Source organism: Alnus glutinosa, chromosome 4 (assembly GCF_958979055.1).
Source record: "Alnus glutinosa chromosome 4, dhAlnGlut1.1, whole genome shotgun sequence".
NCBI classification, from domain to species: Eukaryota; Viridiplantae; Streptophyta; class Magnoliopsida; order Fagales; family Betulaceae; genus Alnus; species Alnus glutinosa.
The window spans coordinates 13821277-13836379 of NC_084889.1; the positions used below are offsets into that span (position 1 = coordinate 13821277).

Genomic DNA, 15103 nt, shown 5'->3' on the forward strand with positions numbered 1-15103 from the left:
ACTAATTATAAAACCAAGAGTCTGGGCTTTCAAGTTATGTGCATCTAATGCCTACACAAACTCCCTATTTATAGGCACGTGTATCCAAGTAGAAGTAGGATTTGAAAACTCTAGCATCCACTAGTCAAAATACATGGCCATAGGGTTTAGTGAGCTAGTGCAATTAGGTCAAACCCTATATGGGTAATAATCAGCTTAGGGAGGGACCTAAAGGAAAAATAAAAACTAGTTTTAATAAGCCTAAGACACTTGTCATTTCATGACTTGTCCTAGGTTAGTAATTTTAATTGCACTCTATTATTTTATTTTGATTATTCAATACTCCTAATGACTTCTTATATTTGCATTTGATCCCTTCTTAAAATAATTCATGATCAAATTAAAGTCTTATAGAGACTTTCTTTAATTCACTACCTCTTAATCCTTAAGTAGCCAATTTAATTCATTGATTATTCATGTACTTATGAAATCTCATTTCATTTTGATTTTAGTAAATCTTACAAAAATGCTCAGGCTAGTGGCTTAGAATAATCAATATATTTCATTAAATCTATCCCAGTGGAATACCTTGTGTCACTTTGATTAAATCAAATGATTATGTATTTCATATTGAGGAGTAGTATTCCCATAATATTACATGTGATCACCCAACACACTGAGATTTTGATTATGATTGATTTAACTCCTAAATATATTAAAGTGACATCCATTATGTCACTTCACATTTGAGTACACATTTGTCATGTGCTTGAGTGGGGTGTTACATCCTCCATGGTGGAGTTAGCAATACAATATTGCTTGACACTCATCCGACTAATACTTCAACCATCGAGAGTAAACATTTTATCTTGAGATGGATCTATAGGAATTACGATTCGATTGGATGTCAAAATATATTTAACCAGTGACTATCAAATCCTTACTTTGATAGACAAGCACATAATCTCTCATTCTCTATATTTGAGTATATGCTTAACTGCTATCCAAAGTAGTGATCGAAGATTTGAGTGATATCTGATGACAATACTTGCCTGCACAACAAAATAGCTTGTCTAGTATATAACATGACATGCATGAGGCTTCCTAATGTAGAGGCATAAGGAACTACTCTCATATGCTCTTTCACTTAAGGTGTCCTAGGACAAAGCTCCACAGGAAGAGAAACTCCATGTTTGAAGGGAAGTTGGAGTCCAAGATGCTAAACATAAGACTTTGTCTATGTGGCCTGAGATAAGCCTAACACCTTATTGTCCGATCTTGCCAAAACTTGATCCCTAGAATGCATCCCACTTGTCCTAAGTCCTTTCATATCACACTGGTTGGATAACTAGATCTTGACCGTTGACAATGTTTCTAAATGGTAATTCCAACCAACCCTTAAATTTTATTTTATTTTTTAACAATGATTAATACAAGAGTTATTGGAAAAGTCGCATCAGTATTGTGGGATAAAGTAGTTTCTAGCATTACTCTTTGGGTGGGTGGCCACCCATAGAATCTTTTGAAGTTTTTTATTTTTATTTTTTATTTATATAAATATTGGGCATTTTAGAAATTTTGATTCAATTCTAGTGAGCATCATGATATTGTGATCATCAGCCCTTAGATTAGCCTTTGTTAAAAATAAAATAAAATTAAAAAAAAAATTGATGACATTGCCACTTCAATTTAATAAAATATGAATGAGATGTGAGATGGTGATGTCGTTTTAAGCATTTATATAACACCAAACATAATATGGTTAGGCACACAATGAGATTTCTTCTCAAAGATTTTAGGAACTCTATGATATTACATTATCCTTCTTTTTTTTTTTTAACCTTTCAATCGTTTTGTCTTTATTTATTTTTTATTCAAATGAATGATCTCGATTTTTATTCAACTGGTTAAGAGGGAACTGAATTAGCCGTTGAAAACTTTCGGTAGGGCATGTCCATTAACTATAAAGGTATTAGAGTATTAAAAGCAGTTTTTTTTAAAATAATTTATAATCAAATTAAAGTCTTATAAAGACTTTCTTTAATTCACTACCTCTTAATCCTTAAGTACCAAATTTAATTCATTGATTATTCATGTACTTATGAAATTTCATTTCATTTAAGTACGGTTTGATTTTAGTAAATCTTACAAAAATGCTCAGGCCAGTGGCTTAGAATAATCAATATATTTCATTAAATCTATCCCAATGGGATACCTCATGTCGCTTTGATTAAATTAAATGATTATGGATTCCATATTGAGGAGTAGTATTCTCACAATATTACATGTGATCACCCAACACACCGAGATTTTAATTATGATTAATTTAACTCCTAAATATATTAAAGTGACATCCATTATGTCGCTTCACATTTGAGTACACATTTGCCATGTGCTTGAGTGGGGTGTTACATCCTCCATGGTGGAGTTAGCAATACAATATTGCTTGACACCCATCCAACTAATACTTCAACTATCGAGAGTAAACACTTTACCTTGAGATGGATCTACAGGAATTACGATTCGATTGGATGTCAAAATATATTCAATTAGTGGCTATCAAATCCTTACTTTGGTAGACAAGCACATAATCTCTCATTCTCTAAAAATATTTGAGTATATACTTAACTGCTACCCAAAGTAGTGATCTAAGATTTGAGTAATATCTGACGACAATACTTGCATGCACAACAAAATAGCTTGCCTAGTATATAACATGGCACGCTTGAGGCTTCCTAATGCAGAGGCATAAGGAACTGCTCTCATATGCTCTTTCACTTAAGGTGTCCTAGGACAAAGCTCCACAGGAAGAGAAACTCCATGTTTGAAGGGAAGTTCTTGGAGTCCTGGACGCTAAACATAGACAAGACTTTGTCTATGCAGGCTGAGATAAGCCTAACACTTTATTGTCAGATCTTGCCAAAACTTGATCCCTAGAATGCATCCCACTTGTCCCAAGCCCTTTCATATCACACTGGTTGGATAACTAGATCTTGACCGTTGACAATGTTCCTAAATGGTAATTCTAACCAACCCTTGAATTTTTTTTTTTTTTTTTTTTAACAATAATTAATACAAAAGTTATTAGAAAAGTCACATCAACATTGTGGGATAAGGTGGTTTCTAGCATTACTATTTGAGTGGGTGGCCACCCAAAGAATCTTTTGAAGTTTTTTATTTTTATTTTTTATTTATATAAATATTAGGCATTTTAGAAATTTTGATTCAATTTTAATGAGCATCATGACAGTGATCATCAGCCCTTAGATTAGCCTTTGTTATAAAATAAAATAAAAAATTGATGACATTGCCACGTCAACTTAATAAAATATGAGTGAGATGTGAGATGGAGGTTACTATTATCATTCCCCAACTGGTTAAGAAGGAACTGAAGAGGTAGCTTAATCGGCTGGGGACCATGCCTCATAAAACGAAGGTCATTAGTTCGAATCCCCCTCTTGTGTGGACATGTCAAAAAAAGAAAAAGAAAAAAAAAGAACTGGTTAAGAGGGAACTGAATTAGCCGTTAAAAACTTTCATTGATGCCTGTCCATTAACTATAAAGGTATTAAAGTACTAAAAGCAATTTTTTTAAAGATTTTTCTTAAATTTAGAGAACTAAACTATTTTTTGTTTTCCTATTCAAATAAATTTTACAATAACTTCCTTATCTTTTTTTATAATATTTAAATATTACTTCAAATAAATATTAAGAGAAAAAAGATGAAAGATTAAAACTATTTTTATTGAAATAACGATAGGGGAAGCAAAATGATATCCTAAATCTAAGGAAACATTTTGAGTTTTCTTAATTTATTTATTTATATATATATTTTTTTTGTTTTAAGAAAATACTAATAGAATCTATTGCAGAGATTTCAGAGAACATTTTAAAAGTTTTTTCAACGTTTAAAGAAAAGAATAAAATTTAAAAAGTTTGTCGTTAATGCCCTTGACCGAATGACCGTAAGGTTCAACTTCGTGATCATGCAAATCGGCTCACAGTCCGCGTTGTATTCACCAAGGTGAGCCAAGTGGACTCATCGTTGGTGCATCGCTATTTGAGGCTCAAGCCACGGCTGCGGCACTTGTCCTCCATTCACCACCGTCCACCAGTCCCAGATTCGGCCAGCGTTAAAAGTTGTGCCCTAGAATAATCAATAAAATATACTCATATCGTTTGCACTAATATCCGTACACAGTAATTACAACTTTTTAGCACTAATATTTTTTGTATTTGTACTAAAATATATTACAATATCTAAAAAAAAAAAAAAATGTAATCTAGAATAAAAATTAAAGGAAAAAAAAATGGTCCCTAACCCCTAGGTTGTGAGTCACTAAATCGTTAGCTTTTTCGTTCAAATTAATTGTTGACGTGGCAAGAACTAGGTCAAAAAGTCCTCAATTCACTCTTATGAAATTATATATATATATATTGTGTTACTGTCAATATGTTATTGTTTAGAAAAATGTCAAATTGATTGGTAGTGCCATATTAGTAAAGCAGGATAAAAGTGTAGTGTATAAAATTATTTAAGATAAAAAAAAAGAAGCTAATGAAAAGATTAATTGTCAAAGGAAATCCATTATTTTCTTTGTTTCTTTTAAAATCTAGGGATCAATTTTATATTTTTCCAAAAAATGCATAAAAACTAGAGTAATGCTACACATCATTCCTTTGTCCTTCCAAAATTGATGTGGCTCTTAAAATCACTATTGGATCAAAATCTAATAGTCATATATTAAAAATTTAATGGTGATTTTAAGAGCCATATCAGTTTTGGGGGAACAAAAAGAGGACTAAAAGATGATGTGTAGCATTACTCCTTGCATATGTCTGAAAAATAAGAGAAAAAACCACCCCCCTTTAACTTATTTTTATTTTATTTTATTTTTTGTTTTTTCTCGATTTTCTCTTTAATGTTTATTTGGCTCAATTCAACCCATTCATTTTGCATGAACTGCTTAGACTAAAGAAATTACATGCCACTAACATTCTCTAAAATTGTAGGAGACTTTATTGAATGAACAACTTGAATTGGAGCAATTGCAAAGGATATGTGCACTAGAAGTGAAGGAATTGCAGGGACATGCACATAGCATAAAATAGAAGGCAAAATCTAGAGACTGAGCGGCAGCCGACAATCTTATGGGAAGGGATCTGAATCCCTTACATGTCCAAAGAGAATTAAGGAACAATAGTAATAATAGAGGAGTGTAAGAGAGAGACTCTCCTGTTCGAGCAGGAGAGCTCCTACTCGGTACCATGGATAGCCTTTCTCTTCGGACAAAGCTCATTTATTCAAGAAAATGAACCCCAATTCAAGTGAACTAGAGAGGATCCGGTCAGTTGAATTGAAAGGGTAAAATTGTCTTTTCATATTTTTTTTGGAACAATTTTGTCCTCTCAATTCAATTGACCGGCTCTTGATCCAAATACGTCTTAATGGGAAGTTGTCAATGGCCCAGCCACCAGAAAAGAAGAGTAGTCAATGAAGCTGTCAACCTCCAACAAAGAAATAAAGATGGAGAAGAGGGTAAAGCAAATTAAATTTAGTGTCATCTAGTGGGTAAAGCAAAGATGGAGAAGAGGGGGTCAAGAAGCTTTCAAGCTCCAACAAAGAAATAAAGAAAACAGTTGGAAAGCTGAAATTTTGGATGAGGTCACGAGTACCTAACAACATGTGCCTACCCTCCCTAGCAAAATATCTTTAGCACATCACTTTCGATTACCGCTCAACAATAAATATATGATCTAATCAATCAAATTAGATCATATATTTTTAGTGTTTGGTTGAACAAATATATATGGTGTATCATGTATCCTTGCAAATTTATTCAACACAAATGTGCAATTTCCCTATCAACCCTTCTTTATCACCAACTTGCTATATTGTATAGTGTTTGATTGATTGTGCAATTTTTTTTTTTAAAAAAAATAAAAAATAAAAAATAGTGAAATAGTCTAATATTCAAAATAATTTAAGAGAGCTATTACAAGCTCATCTCTTACTCGTCTTTAGCAAATCCCATTTCTTGTACCGAAATGAACAATACCATAGAGTAAAAACTCCCCCCCCCCCCCCCCCCACACACACACAAAAAAAAAAAAAAAAAAAAAAAAAAAAAAAAAAAAAAAAAAAAAATATTTTGTAATATGTAGGTGATTTGGTGTATCTAAATTACACTGAGTTAAAATTTGTAGAACTAAATTATACAAGGATAATAATTTGAGGAAAATGTCATTTTACCAGAAATAATTATATGTGAGTACTTCATTTCAAATATTATTTTTTGTTTGTACTCTTTTTCTCTTTTCCTTTCCTTCTGTTGAGAGAGAGTAAGAGAATGGGGGAAGACTAACAGGAATTATTTCTCTTCATTGAAGTTGACAGCATATGTTGCAAATTTAACCCTCTTCAGGGCCTTGGGATGGCAAACTTTAAAGCCTGTGGTGTACAAATCAAGAAACCAGGAGGGAGATCATCATATTTGCAGAATCCTGCCCTTCATTGTTTACGCTTGGTATTACATTTACAGGAGAAACAAGCTTAACAAAATCTCTGAGTTCTGTAAAGCTGCAATGCTCACTGTATGGCACCTCGTACCTGGAAAGCAAGGTAAAAATCTCAAATCAGTCCTCACAGACCCACAAATGCACATATACCTAAAATTTGAGCTAAAATATAAGGTAACAGGTACTACTAGTTTGCCAAAATTGTCAAAAATCGTTGTGGGGGCTAGGGCTATGAAGCTAGTTAAGGGTGGCAATTTGTGTTTGTGTGTTGAATTCGGGTCGTGTCGTGTCGAGGCATGAGTATAAGACTGAATAGATTAATCCTAACACAACTCATTTAATTAAAGGAACCCCTTAACTCTAATCCGCTAATTTCGTGTTAAGTAAACAAATAGTGTAAAAATTTGACAGCACTTATATCGCCTGGTAGGTTCAGGTCGTATCAAAGCATGAGTATTAGATTATATAGGTCAACCCTAATCCAACCCATTTAACAGATTCTACAACCTTAATCCACTAATTTCTTATTACATTTATGTTGGGTTCATGAAATTGCCAGCCCTAGAGCTAGCACAATTTAGCAGCATATGTCAGCCCCACATCGGGATTTGCATGTTTCACGGAATTGGGTCACAACTTAGAAAAGACTGGAGATCTAGATGGTTTCCAGCAGAGGGTTCACTCTAGGCAAACAAAGTTAAGGAGATAAAAGCACCTTATAATGGTACCCTGCTGCCACCTTCGCCCCGGAGACTTCTTTCCTTTACCAAACGTCCACCCAGTAGGAGAGAAAGCCACTATAAGACTGAATCGACCCTGATCAATAAAAACGCAAATATAGCAAGGATAAATGTCTATCCGTCACTTCAAAAGCAAAAAGTAAAAAGTAAATAATTTTAGAAAAAGTGAGTCCCTTAAAATTGTCATTTGCCTAGCTGGTAGCCTAGAGAGATTCGTCACAAACTTCTAAGATTTGAGAGAGAGAGTAAAAAATTTCATTCTTTAGTTAGGATTATAGATATGCTTATATATATATATATATGTGGGCGGTGCATCTCACCACATACTGATTGGATATGTGCTTCAGCCGTTTGAAGCTCGCAAGTGTCCACATAGGAACAACATGAATGTGGCTTTCCTGTTCATTCAATGTAAACCACTGCATATCCTCCTCAGGTAACCCCAAACATCTTAAAATACGCAGCTTCGCTGCATTGACATAAACCTTTTTGCGGAGAACACGAGCAACCTCCAAGAACAGCCGTTCCTTTCCTGTTAAAAAGAAAATATTGTTTCAGCAGAACAAATAAAGAAATAAATAATGCAACCAAAAGATGGGGAGGGAACTGCATTAACCAAATGCTGAAAAAAAAACAAGTAAACATCAAGACAAACATTGGGTTTGTTTGATAAAACTTTTAAGAGAGTGCTTTCTTTTTTTTCTTTCTTTTTTTGAATTTTTTTTTTAATGACATAAAGGTAAAAGTAATTTTTAGTATTTTGCGTTTGAAGTTATTTATTAATGCTTTTGCATTTTTGCTTAAAACTAAAAAGGTTTTCCAAAAAGTGTTATCAAACGAGGTGGCCACTCATTTAGTTCAGAATGATAAATTTCAATAACCAAAATATTGGAAGGATATACATCAATGTGCAAGTCTATTAAGCAGGAAGAGGAGAGAGAGAGAGAGAGAGAGAGGCATGGTGAACTCTACCAATTGTGTAGCTACCAATCAGAAAAAGAGTTTTAGGGTTGAAAGCTTCGGCTTGAATGCAATCGATGACAAACTGTATTACAGCCTCTTGCTTTGGAAAGTCATACTGCAATAAATCATGAAATGACACTCAACTTCCATGAGTATGATTCAGTTAAAATAGTGACTACATAATGAAGATTTGACACTTTCTAACGATAAAAGATAAAAATATATATATTATGCTGAAAGTTAAAGGTATCAACTTGTCTCAGAGTGCCAAAGGTGAATAAACATGAAGTTCCAAGCAAATACAGGAATATGAGTGTGAATTGAACTTTGGCAATTATTAGTAAATAAACTTCAGTCTGTTATAGCTCTATTTTTTCTGCAAATAGGCATTATCATTTAGAGTGAATGTTATGAATACATGCACAGGTGCATATTAAATTGCAATTTTACAGTCCTGAATATAATGTATGATTACATTTTTTTTTTTTTTTTTATGAATATACAAGATGAATACATAACTCACAAGAAAATAGAATTCTAGGTTTTCATAGCCAACGCACTGACCAATAACCAAATGTGGCCAGGCCCATGCCTACAGCAATGTCATTAAATAGAGCAGAAATTTGAACTCAGTAAACTCCCAGAATTAATTCAGCGGTCCAAGAGCCAAGCCAAAGCTGAAGCCAAGTTAGGTAATCTAAAAAGAGCAGGGACTTGAGAAAGCTGAAATTTACACTACATGGGTTGCTACAAAAATCAACAATTAATTGCCAGCATGAGTAACCTTACACTTTAAAACTTGGACATAAGAGTTGTGGTAATTAGACGATGGGCTTTAAGCCTAGTCCTTATCCAATTACATTAACATGCAAGCTTTGCAAGCTTTAACCAAGCCAAGCACAAACCTTGCTCTAACAAACCAAGCCAAAGGGAGTTCTGCTCAGCCCAACTTGTTTAAAGCCCAGAACTATTGTAAGCAATAATTCCTTCTTTATTTGGGAAGTAATAACATAAGAGAAAATTCCACCATTCAAGTAGATTCACCTGGGGGTTACAGTAAGTGGTGTCAAGGATAAGAGTATGGATAGGGCATGATTGCAAAAGAGATATGTTTGCCATTTCCTGACTAAAGCGAAAATCCCCAGTATGTAGAACAGCCTACATGCATAAAGGAAACCCCAATGAGCTTTAAAAACAATGGTAGGCCAACAAGAAATATTACAAGATGGTATACTAGGAAGTCAGTTTGGGCCACACCTTACCATTGGCTGGTTCAAAAAGTATAATTATGGAACCAGGGCAGTGGTTTGCATCCAAGCAGGTCACACCAATACCAGCAATATTGATCTTTTGGTTGAGAGGTAAAACTTGCAATCTGTCCCATGGGATCCCAATCTTCATATTCACAAGCTTAGCCGTGATAGAGGAGCAATAAATCGTTCCATGACGGAAAGACCTTGTTAGACCTTGATAATCTGCAGCAAAAAAAAAAAAAAAAAAAAAAAAAAAAAACAGTATAAAACCAAAAGCCAATGCTTGCAGACTGACAACCCGACCTCTGAAAGATTGCAACAACCTAGCTCCAGGCATACTTTGGGCAATGATATATGCGAGCACTCCCTAGAACCTCCTTATGTCCTTGAGGCAATGCAGCACAAATTCCACATAACAGATACCCAATACTATTTGTCATGACCATCTAGATCCTACAGATATGATCTACCCTGGTGTACCTATATTTTTAGGAGATGGTTCATGGCAACAGAGTACCACACACTTTGTTGCAATACTAAGTGAGTGCCTCACGATTGAGGATTTCCATTTAACTTCATGGCACGACAGTATATTGCAATCTTAATGTAATCTAAACAAAGAAAGGTGATGCTTCAAAAAAATTTAACATATAATTCAAGTGTAAATGAATGGGCTACTCAAGAAAAAAGTGTTGCAAGATTAAATAAAGGAGAAACTACACCTACCCTTGAAGTTACACGTCAATTGCAATGGGAAAATGCTATACTATCAAAATTTCCCCAAAAGTGGTTCCTAAATAATGTGTCGTTATCCCATAGGATGGTGATACATTTTCCAAAATAGTAAATCTCATCCATGATTGACACATTATTTGAGAATGAACTTTTGGAAGAAAAAAAATTGGTAAGTGTAGCACTTTTCATTGCAATGTTTCCCAAACTTTAAAAAATTGCAATTGACCCCCCAAACTACTAGTCCCTTTCACTTAGCCCCTTCGTTAGGATTTTTAGTTAAATCAGACGGAAAATGGGTCACGTGCATAGTTCCAAATTAAAAGAAAATCCTAACAGCAAGAGGTTAAGTGAAAGGGGCTAATAATTTGGAGGTCCTTTGCAACTTTTTAAAGTTTGGAGGATGTTGCAATTAAAGTGCAAGTTCAAGAGAATAACTGTAGTTTTCCCTTAAAAAAAATTTACTACACATCTATAGAATTTTCATATTTAGTTTCTAGAGAACCAGACCTGTGTGAAAGATATCCATATCCATATAAAATTATGCAATCGAAACGTGTGGAATGTTAATAAGTATCAGAGAAAAACTAAGTGAATCCAATTTGTGATTCTACCATATATAAAGCGATATGGCAGGATATTGTATGAAGCAGAAAGCAACTGGTGAGGAAACAATAATAATCTATGTAGGCTTGCTGAACGAATTTGATAAGCAACCAACATAAAAAATAGCAACGTGCTAATATGTAAAATTTGACCTTACTCTCATTGCACTATCTCTCAGACTAACTAGAAAAATTGAACTTATATGAAAAAGAATATGTAATTGAACTTACGGTCCATATGAAAGTGAGTGAGAAACCAATGGGAACAATCTCCTCTAAGATATCGAAAAGCATCCTGCAAATGTTAATCAGAAAGAATTTATGGTAAGTATCAAAGAATATGTGCAGAAGCACTAAAACTTCTCTTAAATATCAAGAGCAATTACATATCAGAAGCATCATATCAAAAGCCTTTGTCCTTAATCAGATTTATTGTCTTCAAAAGATGTTCATAACTGGGGTAGAATCGGTAGAATCACAGAATGACCCCATGTCTCTTTACAAAACTGAATATGAAAGTGACTGGAATGCTAAATACGAGTTGCTTGCCCATTGGTCAAGCCAGCATTTTATGATCGAGTTTTTACAATATTCAAGGGCATGGCCAAAAAATGACCATGGTCCATACACATAATTAACTGAAAATCTAATATTTCATCAGGGGAGGCTATATAGTCCAGTCCAGGGAACTACCAAAACTGCAAGAGTGAGAAACCAAAATGACAGTATTTATAATTAATTGAAAGGCCACTTACCACTCGAAATGGTGTTCCTGGTATGCAGCACCACAAGGGAACATCCATGAGTTTTCTATTTTTAATACCATTTTTCACTACAGCATGTTTACCACCAGATTTTGAGCATCTTTTTCCCAAGCCACTCAGTCCCACAGAGGTGTTGACTTTCTTCCTATCAGTGGCAGCACCTGGAAAATAATCAGTAATCAATTTGTTTTCAGCTAACTTCTTAGTTTCGTCAAAGGTTCCTTCGGAGGCATCATTGTGCATTTCAACTCCAATGGCACTGCGCCTTTGAGGTTCAGAACAGGCATGCATATCACTGTGTGTTTCAACCGCATGGGCACTTCCTTTTCTAAGTTCACTAAGAGCATGCACAATTTTCTTCCTGGGACCAAGTGCCGTGACACCAATGTTCAACAGATCCTTTAAAGTAAACATGAAAAAAAAAAAAATATTATTTCACTAACAAAACAAGTAATGAGACGGAAATTAAAGAGAAAATGAAGAGAAGAAGGAAATAAGAAATAATTCTCAGATAAATTTATTTCACTAACAAAACAAGTAATAAGATGGAAAAGTACCATGAACCAGCTGCGGTTCAAGATATAGAGAGCGAGTAAAATTTTCTCAACACCACATTTTCATTACTATACATACATACACCTAACAACAAAACACATTTCTTGAATATTCTTCATTATTATGCATACATTATAGCTCTGTGTAATATACACAGAGCTAGCCAGCAGCATAACGATTCTTTACACCTGGAAGAGGGGAAGGAAAATTTTCTATTTCCCTGCCCCTGTTTAACCATTTCCTAGTATTCCATCTAGTCTACAAACAGAATTCCAATAAAAAATTGAGAACTTTTAAATAGGCTATATAAATATGTTGAAGCATTCATTTTCCAAAAACCAGCAATTTTAGAAACTTATGATGATTGACACAATGTCCCCCAAAGATGGATAGACAACAATTGGTCAGCACTCAAACAGTTCAGTGTGAAGCACACCTCCTCTGTGAGCCACTGCAGGGTGTCCCAATCAATCTCTTCTCGAACAAAAATATCCCCATATCTTTCTAAACTCAGACTGCGCAGCCACTCAAGAACAGGAGAGATATCAACAACCTGCAGAGGAATTTGGGGTTTCCTTTCATCATCAGGAAGAACAACCTGCATCAAATATTCTAAAATTAGCATTCATTAAAAGAAAAGGAACACATATCTTGTCGTAATGAGTAAGGAGTTAGCAGATATGAGACTTCGGTTAAATAATCACTTATCTTAAAAACTTAAGCCGACGAAAAAAGAGTAAATTTAATCATTTAATTAATATTCTAATACTCATAATGTTAACGTGTGAGCTTAAACTCTCCCTCAACAAGTGAGGCCCAATGTGCGAGATATATTTAACTGAAATTAGGTGAATTGTGGAGTAAAGGTTCAAACTCATGATCTCTAGCTTTAATACCGTATTAAATCACTATCCATCCTAAAAGATTAAGCCGACAAGAAAAGTAAATTTAATCATCTAATTAATATTTTAACAACGTTTGGCAAAAGCGCATCAGCAGAACAAAGCCCTACCCAGTTCCCTGATAGCCAGATACGAGTCATATAACACAATTGATGAGAGTTCGGAAGAGGCATAGGCATAATTGCTAAGCATCTACTCCAACGGAATAAGAAGAAGAAAAAAAAAGACTTTATGATTCCCACTGCTCTTGCTCAATGGAACTCTTCTTGACCCAAAAAAAAAAAGAAAAAAAAGAAGGAAACTTACTTCTCCAGCTTGAGTTTCCTCTTTGTCAAGACACTCGTTGGTGTGTAGTTGACGTTCCTCACTACTCATGTGGGAGATATCAATCCCGCACAAAGGACATTGAATTTGAGCAAAAACTTGGTCAGCGTGTAAGTCATCTCCATGATGTGGACTAACAGCATCAGCATCCTCCTCCCCTTCTACTTGAGAGCACAACTTAAGCAACACATCGAGCTCCGCACCCACCTCAAAGTCCTCACTGAAACCCAAATCCACTCTGCCCGCCATTAACCTAGACTCTATCGAATTGCTCAAACAACCCCTACTTCTTGTTAGCAATCCCATTTCCCCATCACAATCCCAACCGCTAGAATCACCATTATTATGCTCCTTGATTTTTGGAGGCGCATCAGGGACCGTCCGCGAGGGCGGCGTATGGGATTGCGATTTCAGAACAGGCGCGGAGGAGGTGGGTCCCGGTGCGTTCTCTTTGCCGGAGCGCTTTGGTTTCTTGGATACGCGATTGGACGAATTGGAGGGCTTGAGAGGTCTTCGCGTTATAGTTTGGGTTAGAGGGATCTGGAAGTCGTCGTCGTCATTGTCTGACATTGCGAAGGTCTGAGAGTCAGATCGCGTCTTTTTTGCTGGAAAGGAAGAGCTTGCTTACCGTCTCCGTCCGGTTATGTAGAAGAAGAACTATCAGTTTATCATGAAGGTGTAAAAGCAGGGGGGCTTTTGAATTTCGTTGGGCGGTTAAATCCAAAATTGGTTCAGTCCTTTTGATGTTTATATGCCCTGGACAAGGATTCGTGGCATTTATGGCCGGGCTGGACTAGTTTCAAAATCCAAGAGCCCAAGATAGACTAACGTGGTGGTCGATGGACAAATGGGGCCCTACGGCTGTAAATAAATCAACTCGCTCAATACCCGCTCATTTAAACTTGACCCGAACTTGCTTTGTAACTGCCTAAACTCGCTCGATTATTAAGTGGCACAAACTTGACTCGTTCAACGAAATTCGATTAAGGCTTACTAGCTTGGTAGCTTGTATAAAGTTCGACCTAACTCGCTCACTCGACTTGATTAAGACTTGCGAGCCTAACTCGTATACGTAGTTTATATGTGTATAAATATATATCAACTTAATATTATCTAATATATTAAGTTATTAACTAGTTGGCTAAAATATATTAACTTAATATTTTTAAACAACTAACTATGTAAGCATAGTTAAGTAGTTAATTATAGTCTATAAGCAAGGACAGAGTTAGAAGTTCTTATTAATAGGAGCCAGTGGCCAAAAAAATTTTTTGGTAGGGGTTAGTAGGCTAAATTTTTATTTTTTACCTTATATAATTTTTTATTTTTTAGAAATTTTTTTTTTCTTCCAACCTTATAATTTTTTTTTTTTTTAAAAGAAATTGAGAGGGGAGGGGGCATGGCCCCTCCTAGCCCCCTCTCCCTCCTTCCTAGTCTATAAGTCACTTTGATTAAAAAGAATGTATATGCTAAATAAGCAAATCATAGTTAGTTAGTTATTAACGAAGTAAATATAGCATTACATATTAATTATAATAGTTAGTATATACATACTAGACGTACTATTTGTTCATATTATATATAAAGCTATAAATTATAATATACTCTCTAGTGTTATATAATAATATATTGTTAATTTGTTACCTATAGACTATATAGTATAATTTTGCCTTTTATAGTTATATATCATATATTTATACTATAGATGAATATATAGAAGTCGTTCACAAATCGGGTTTAAATTCCAATCGAATCACATATTAAAA

General features: G+C 34.8%; 1 protein-coding gene across 1 annotated transcript; it reads right to left on the reverse strand.

The window, feature by feature from the left end:
* Positions 1–6342: 6342 nt before the first annotated feature.
* Positions 6343–14060, reverse strand: LOC133866729 (DNA cross-link repair protein SNM1). The gene is made up of 10 exons (XM_062303350.1): positions 13320–14060; positions 12548–12709; positions 11548–11955; positions 11024–11087; positions 9460–9677; positions 9247–9360; positions 8212–8317; positions 7560–7771; positions 7215–7315; positions 6343–6590 (listed from the first exon to the last, which is right to left on the reverse strand). Exons 1-10 carry the CDS (start codon positions 13905–13907, stop codon positions 6446–6448), a joined length of 2118 nt encoding a protein of 705 aa, XP_062159334.1. The 5' UTR covers positions 13908–14060; the 3' UTR covers positions 6343–6445.
* Between the last annotated feature and the right edge of the window lie 1043 nt (positions 14061–15103).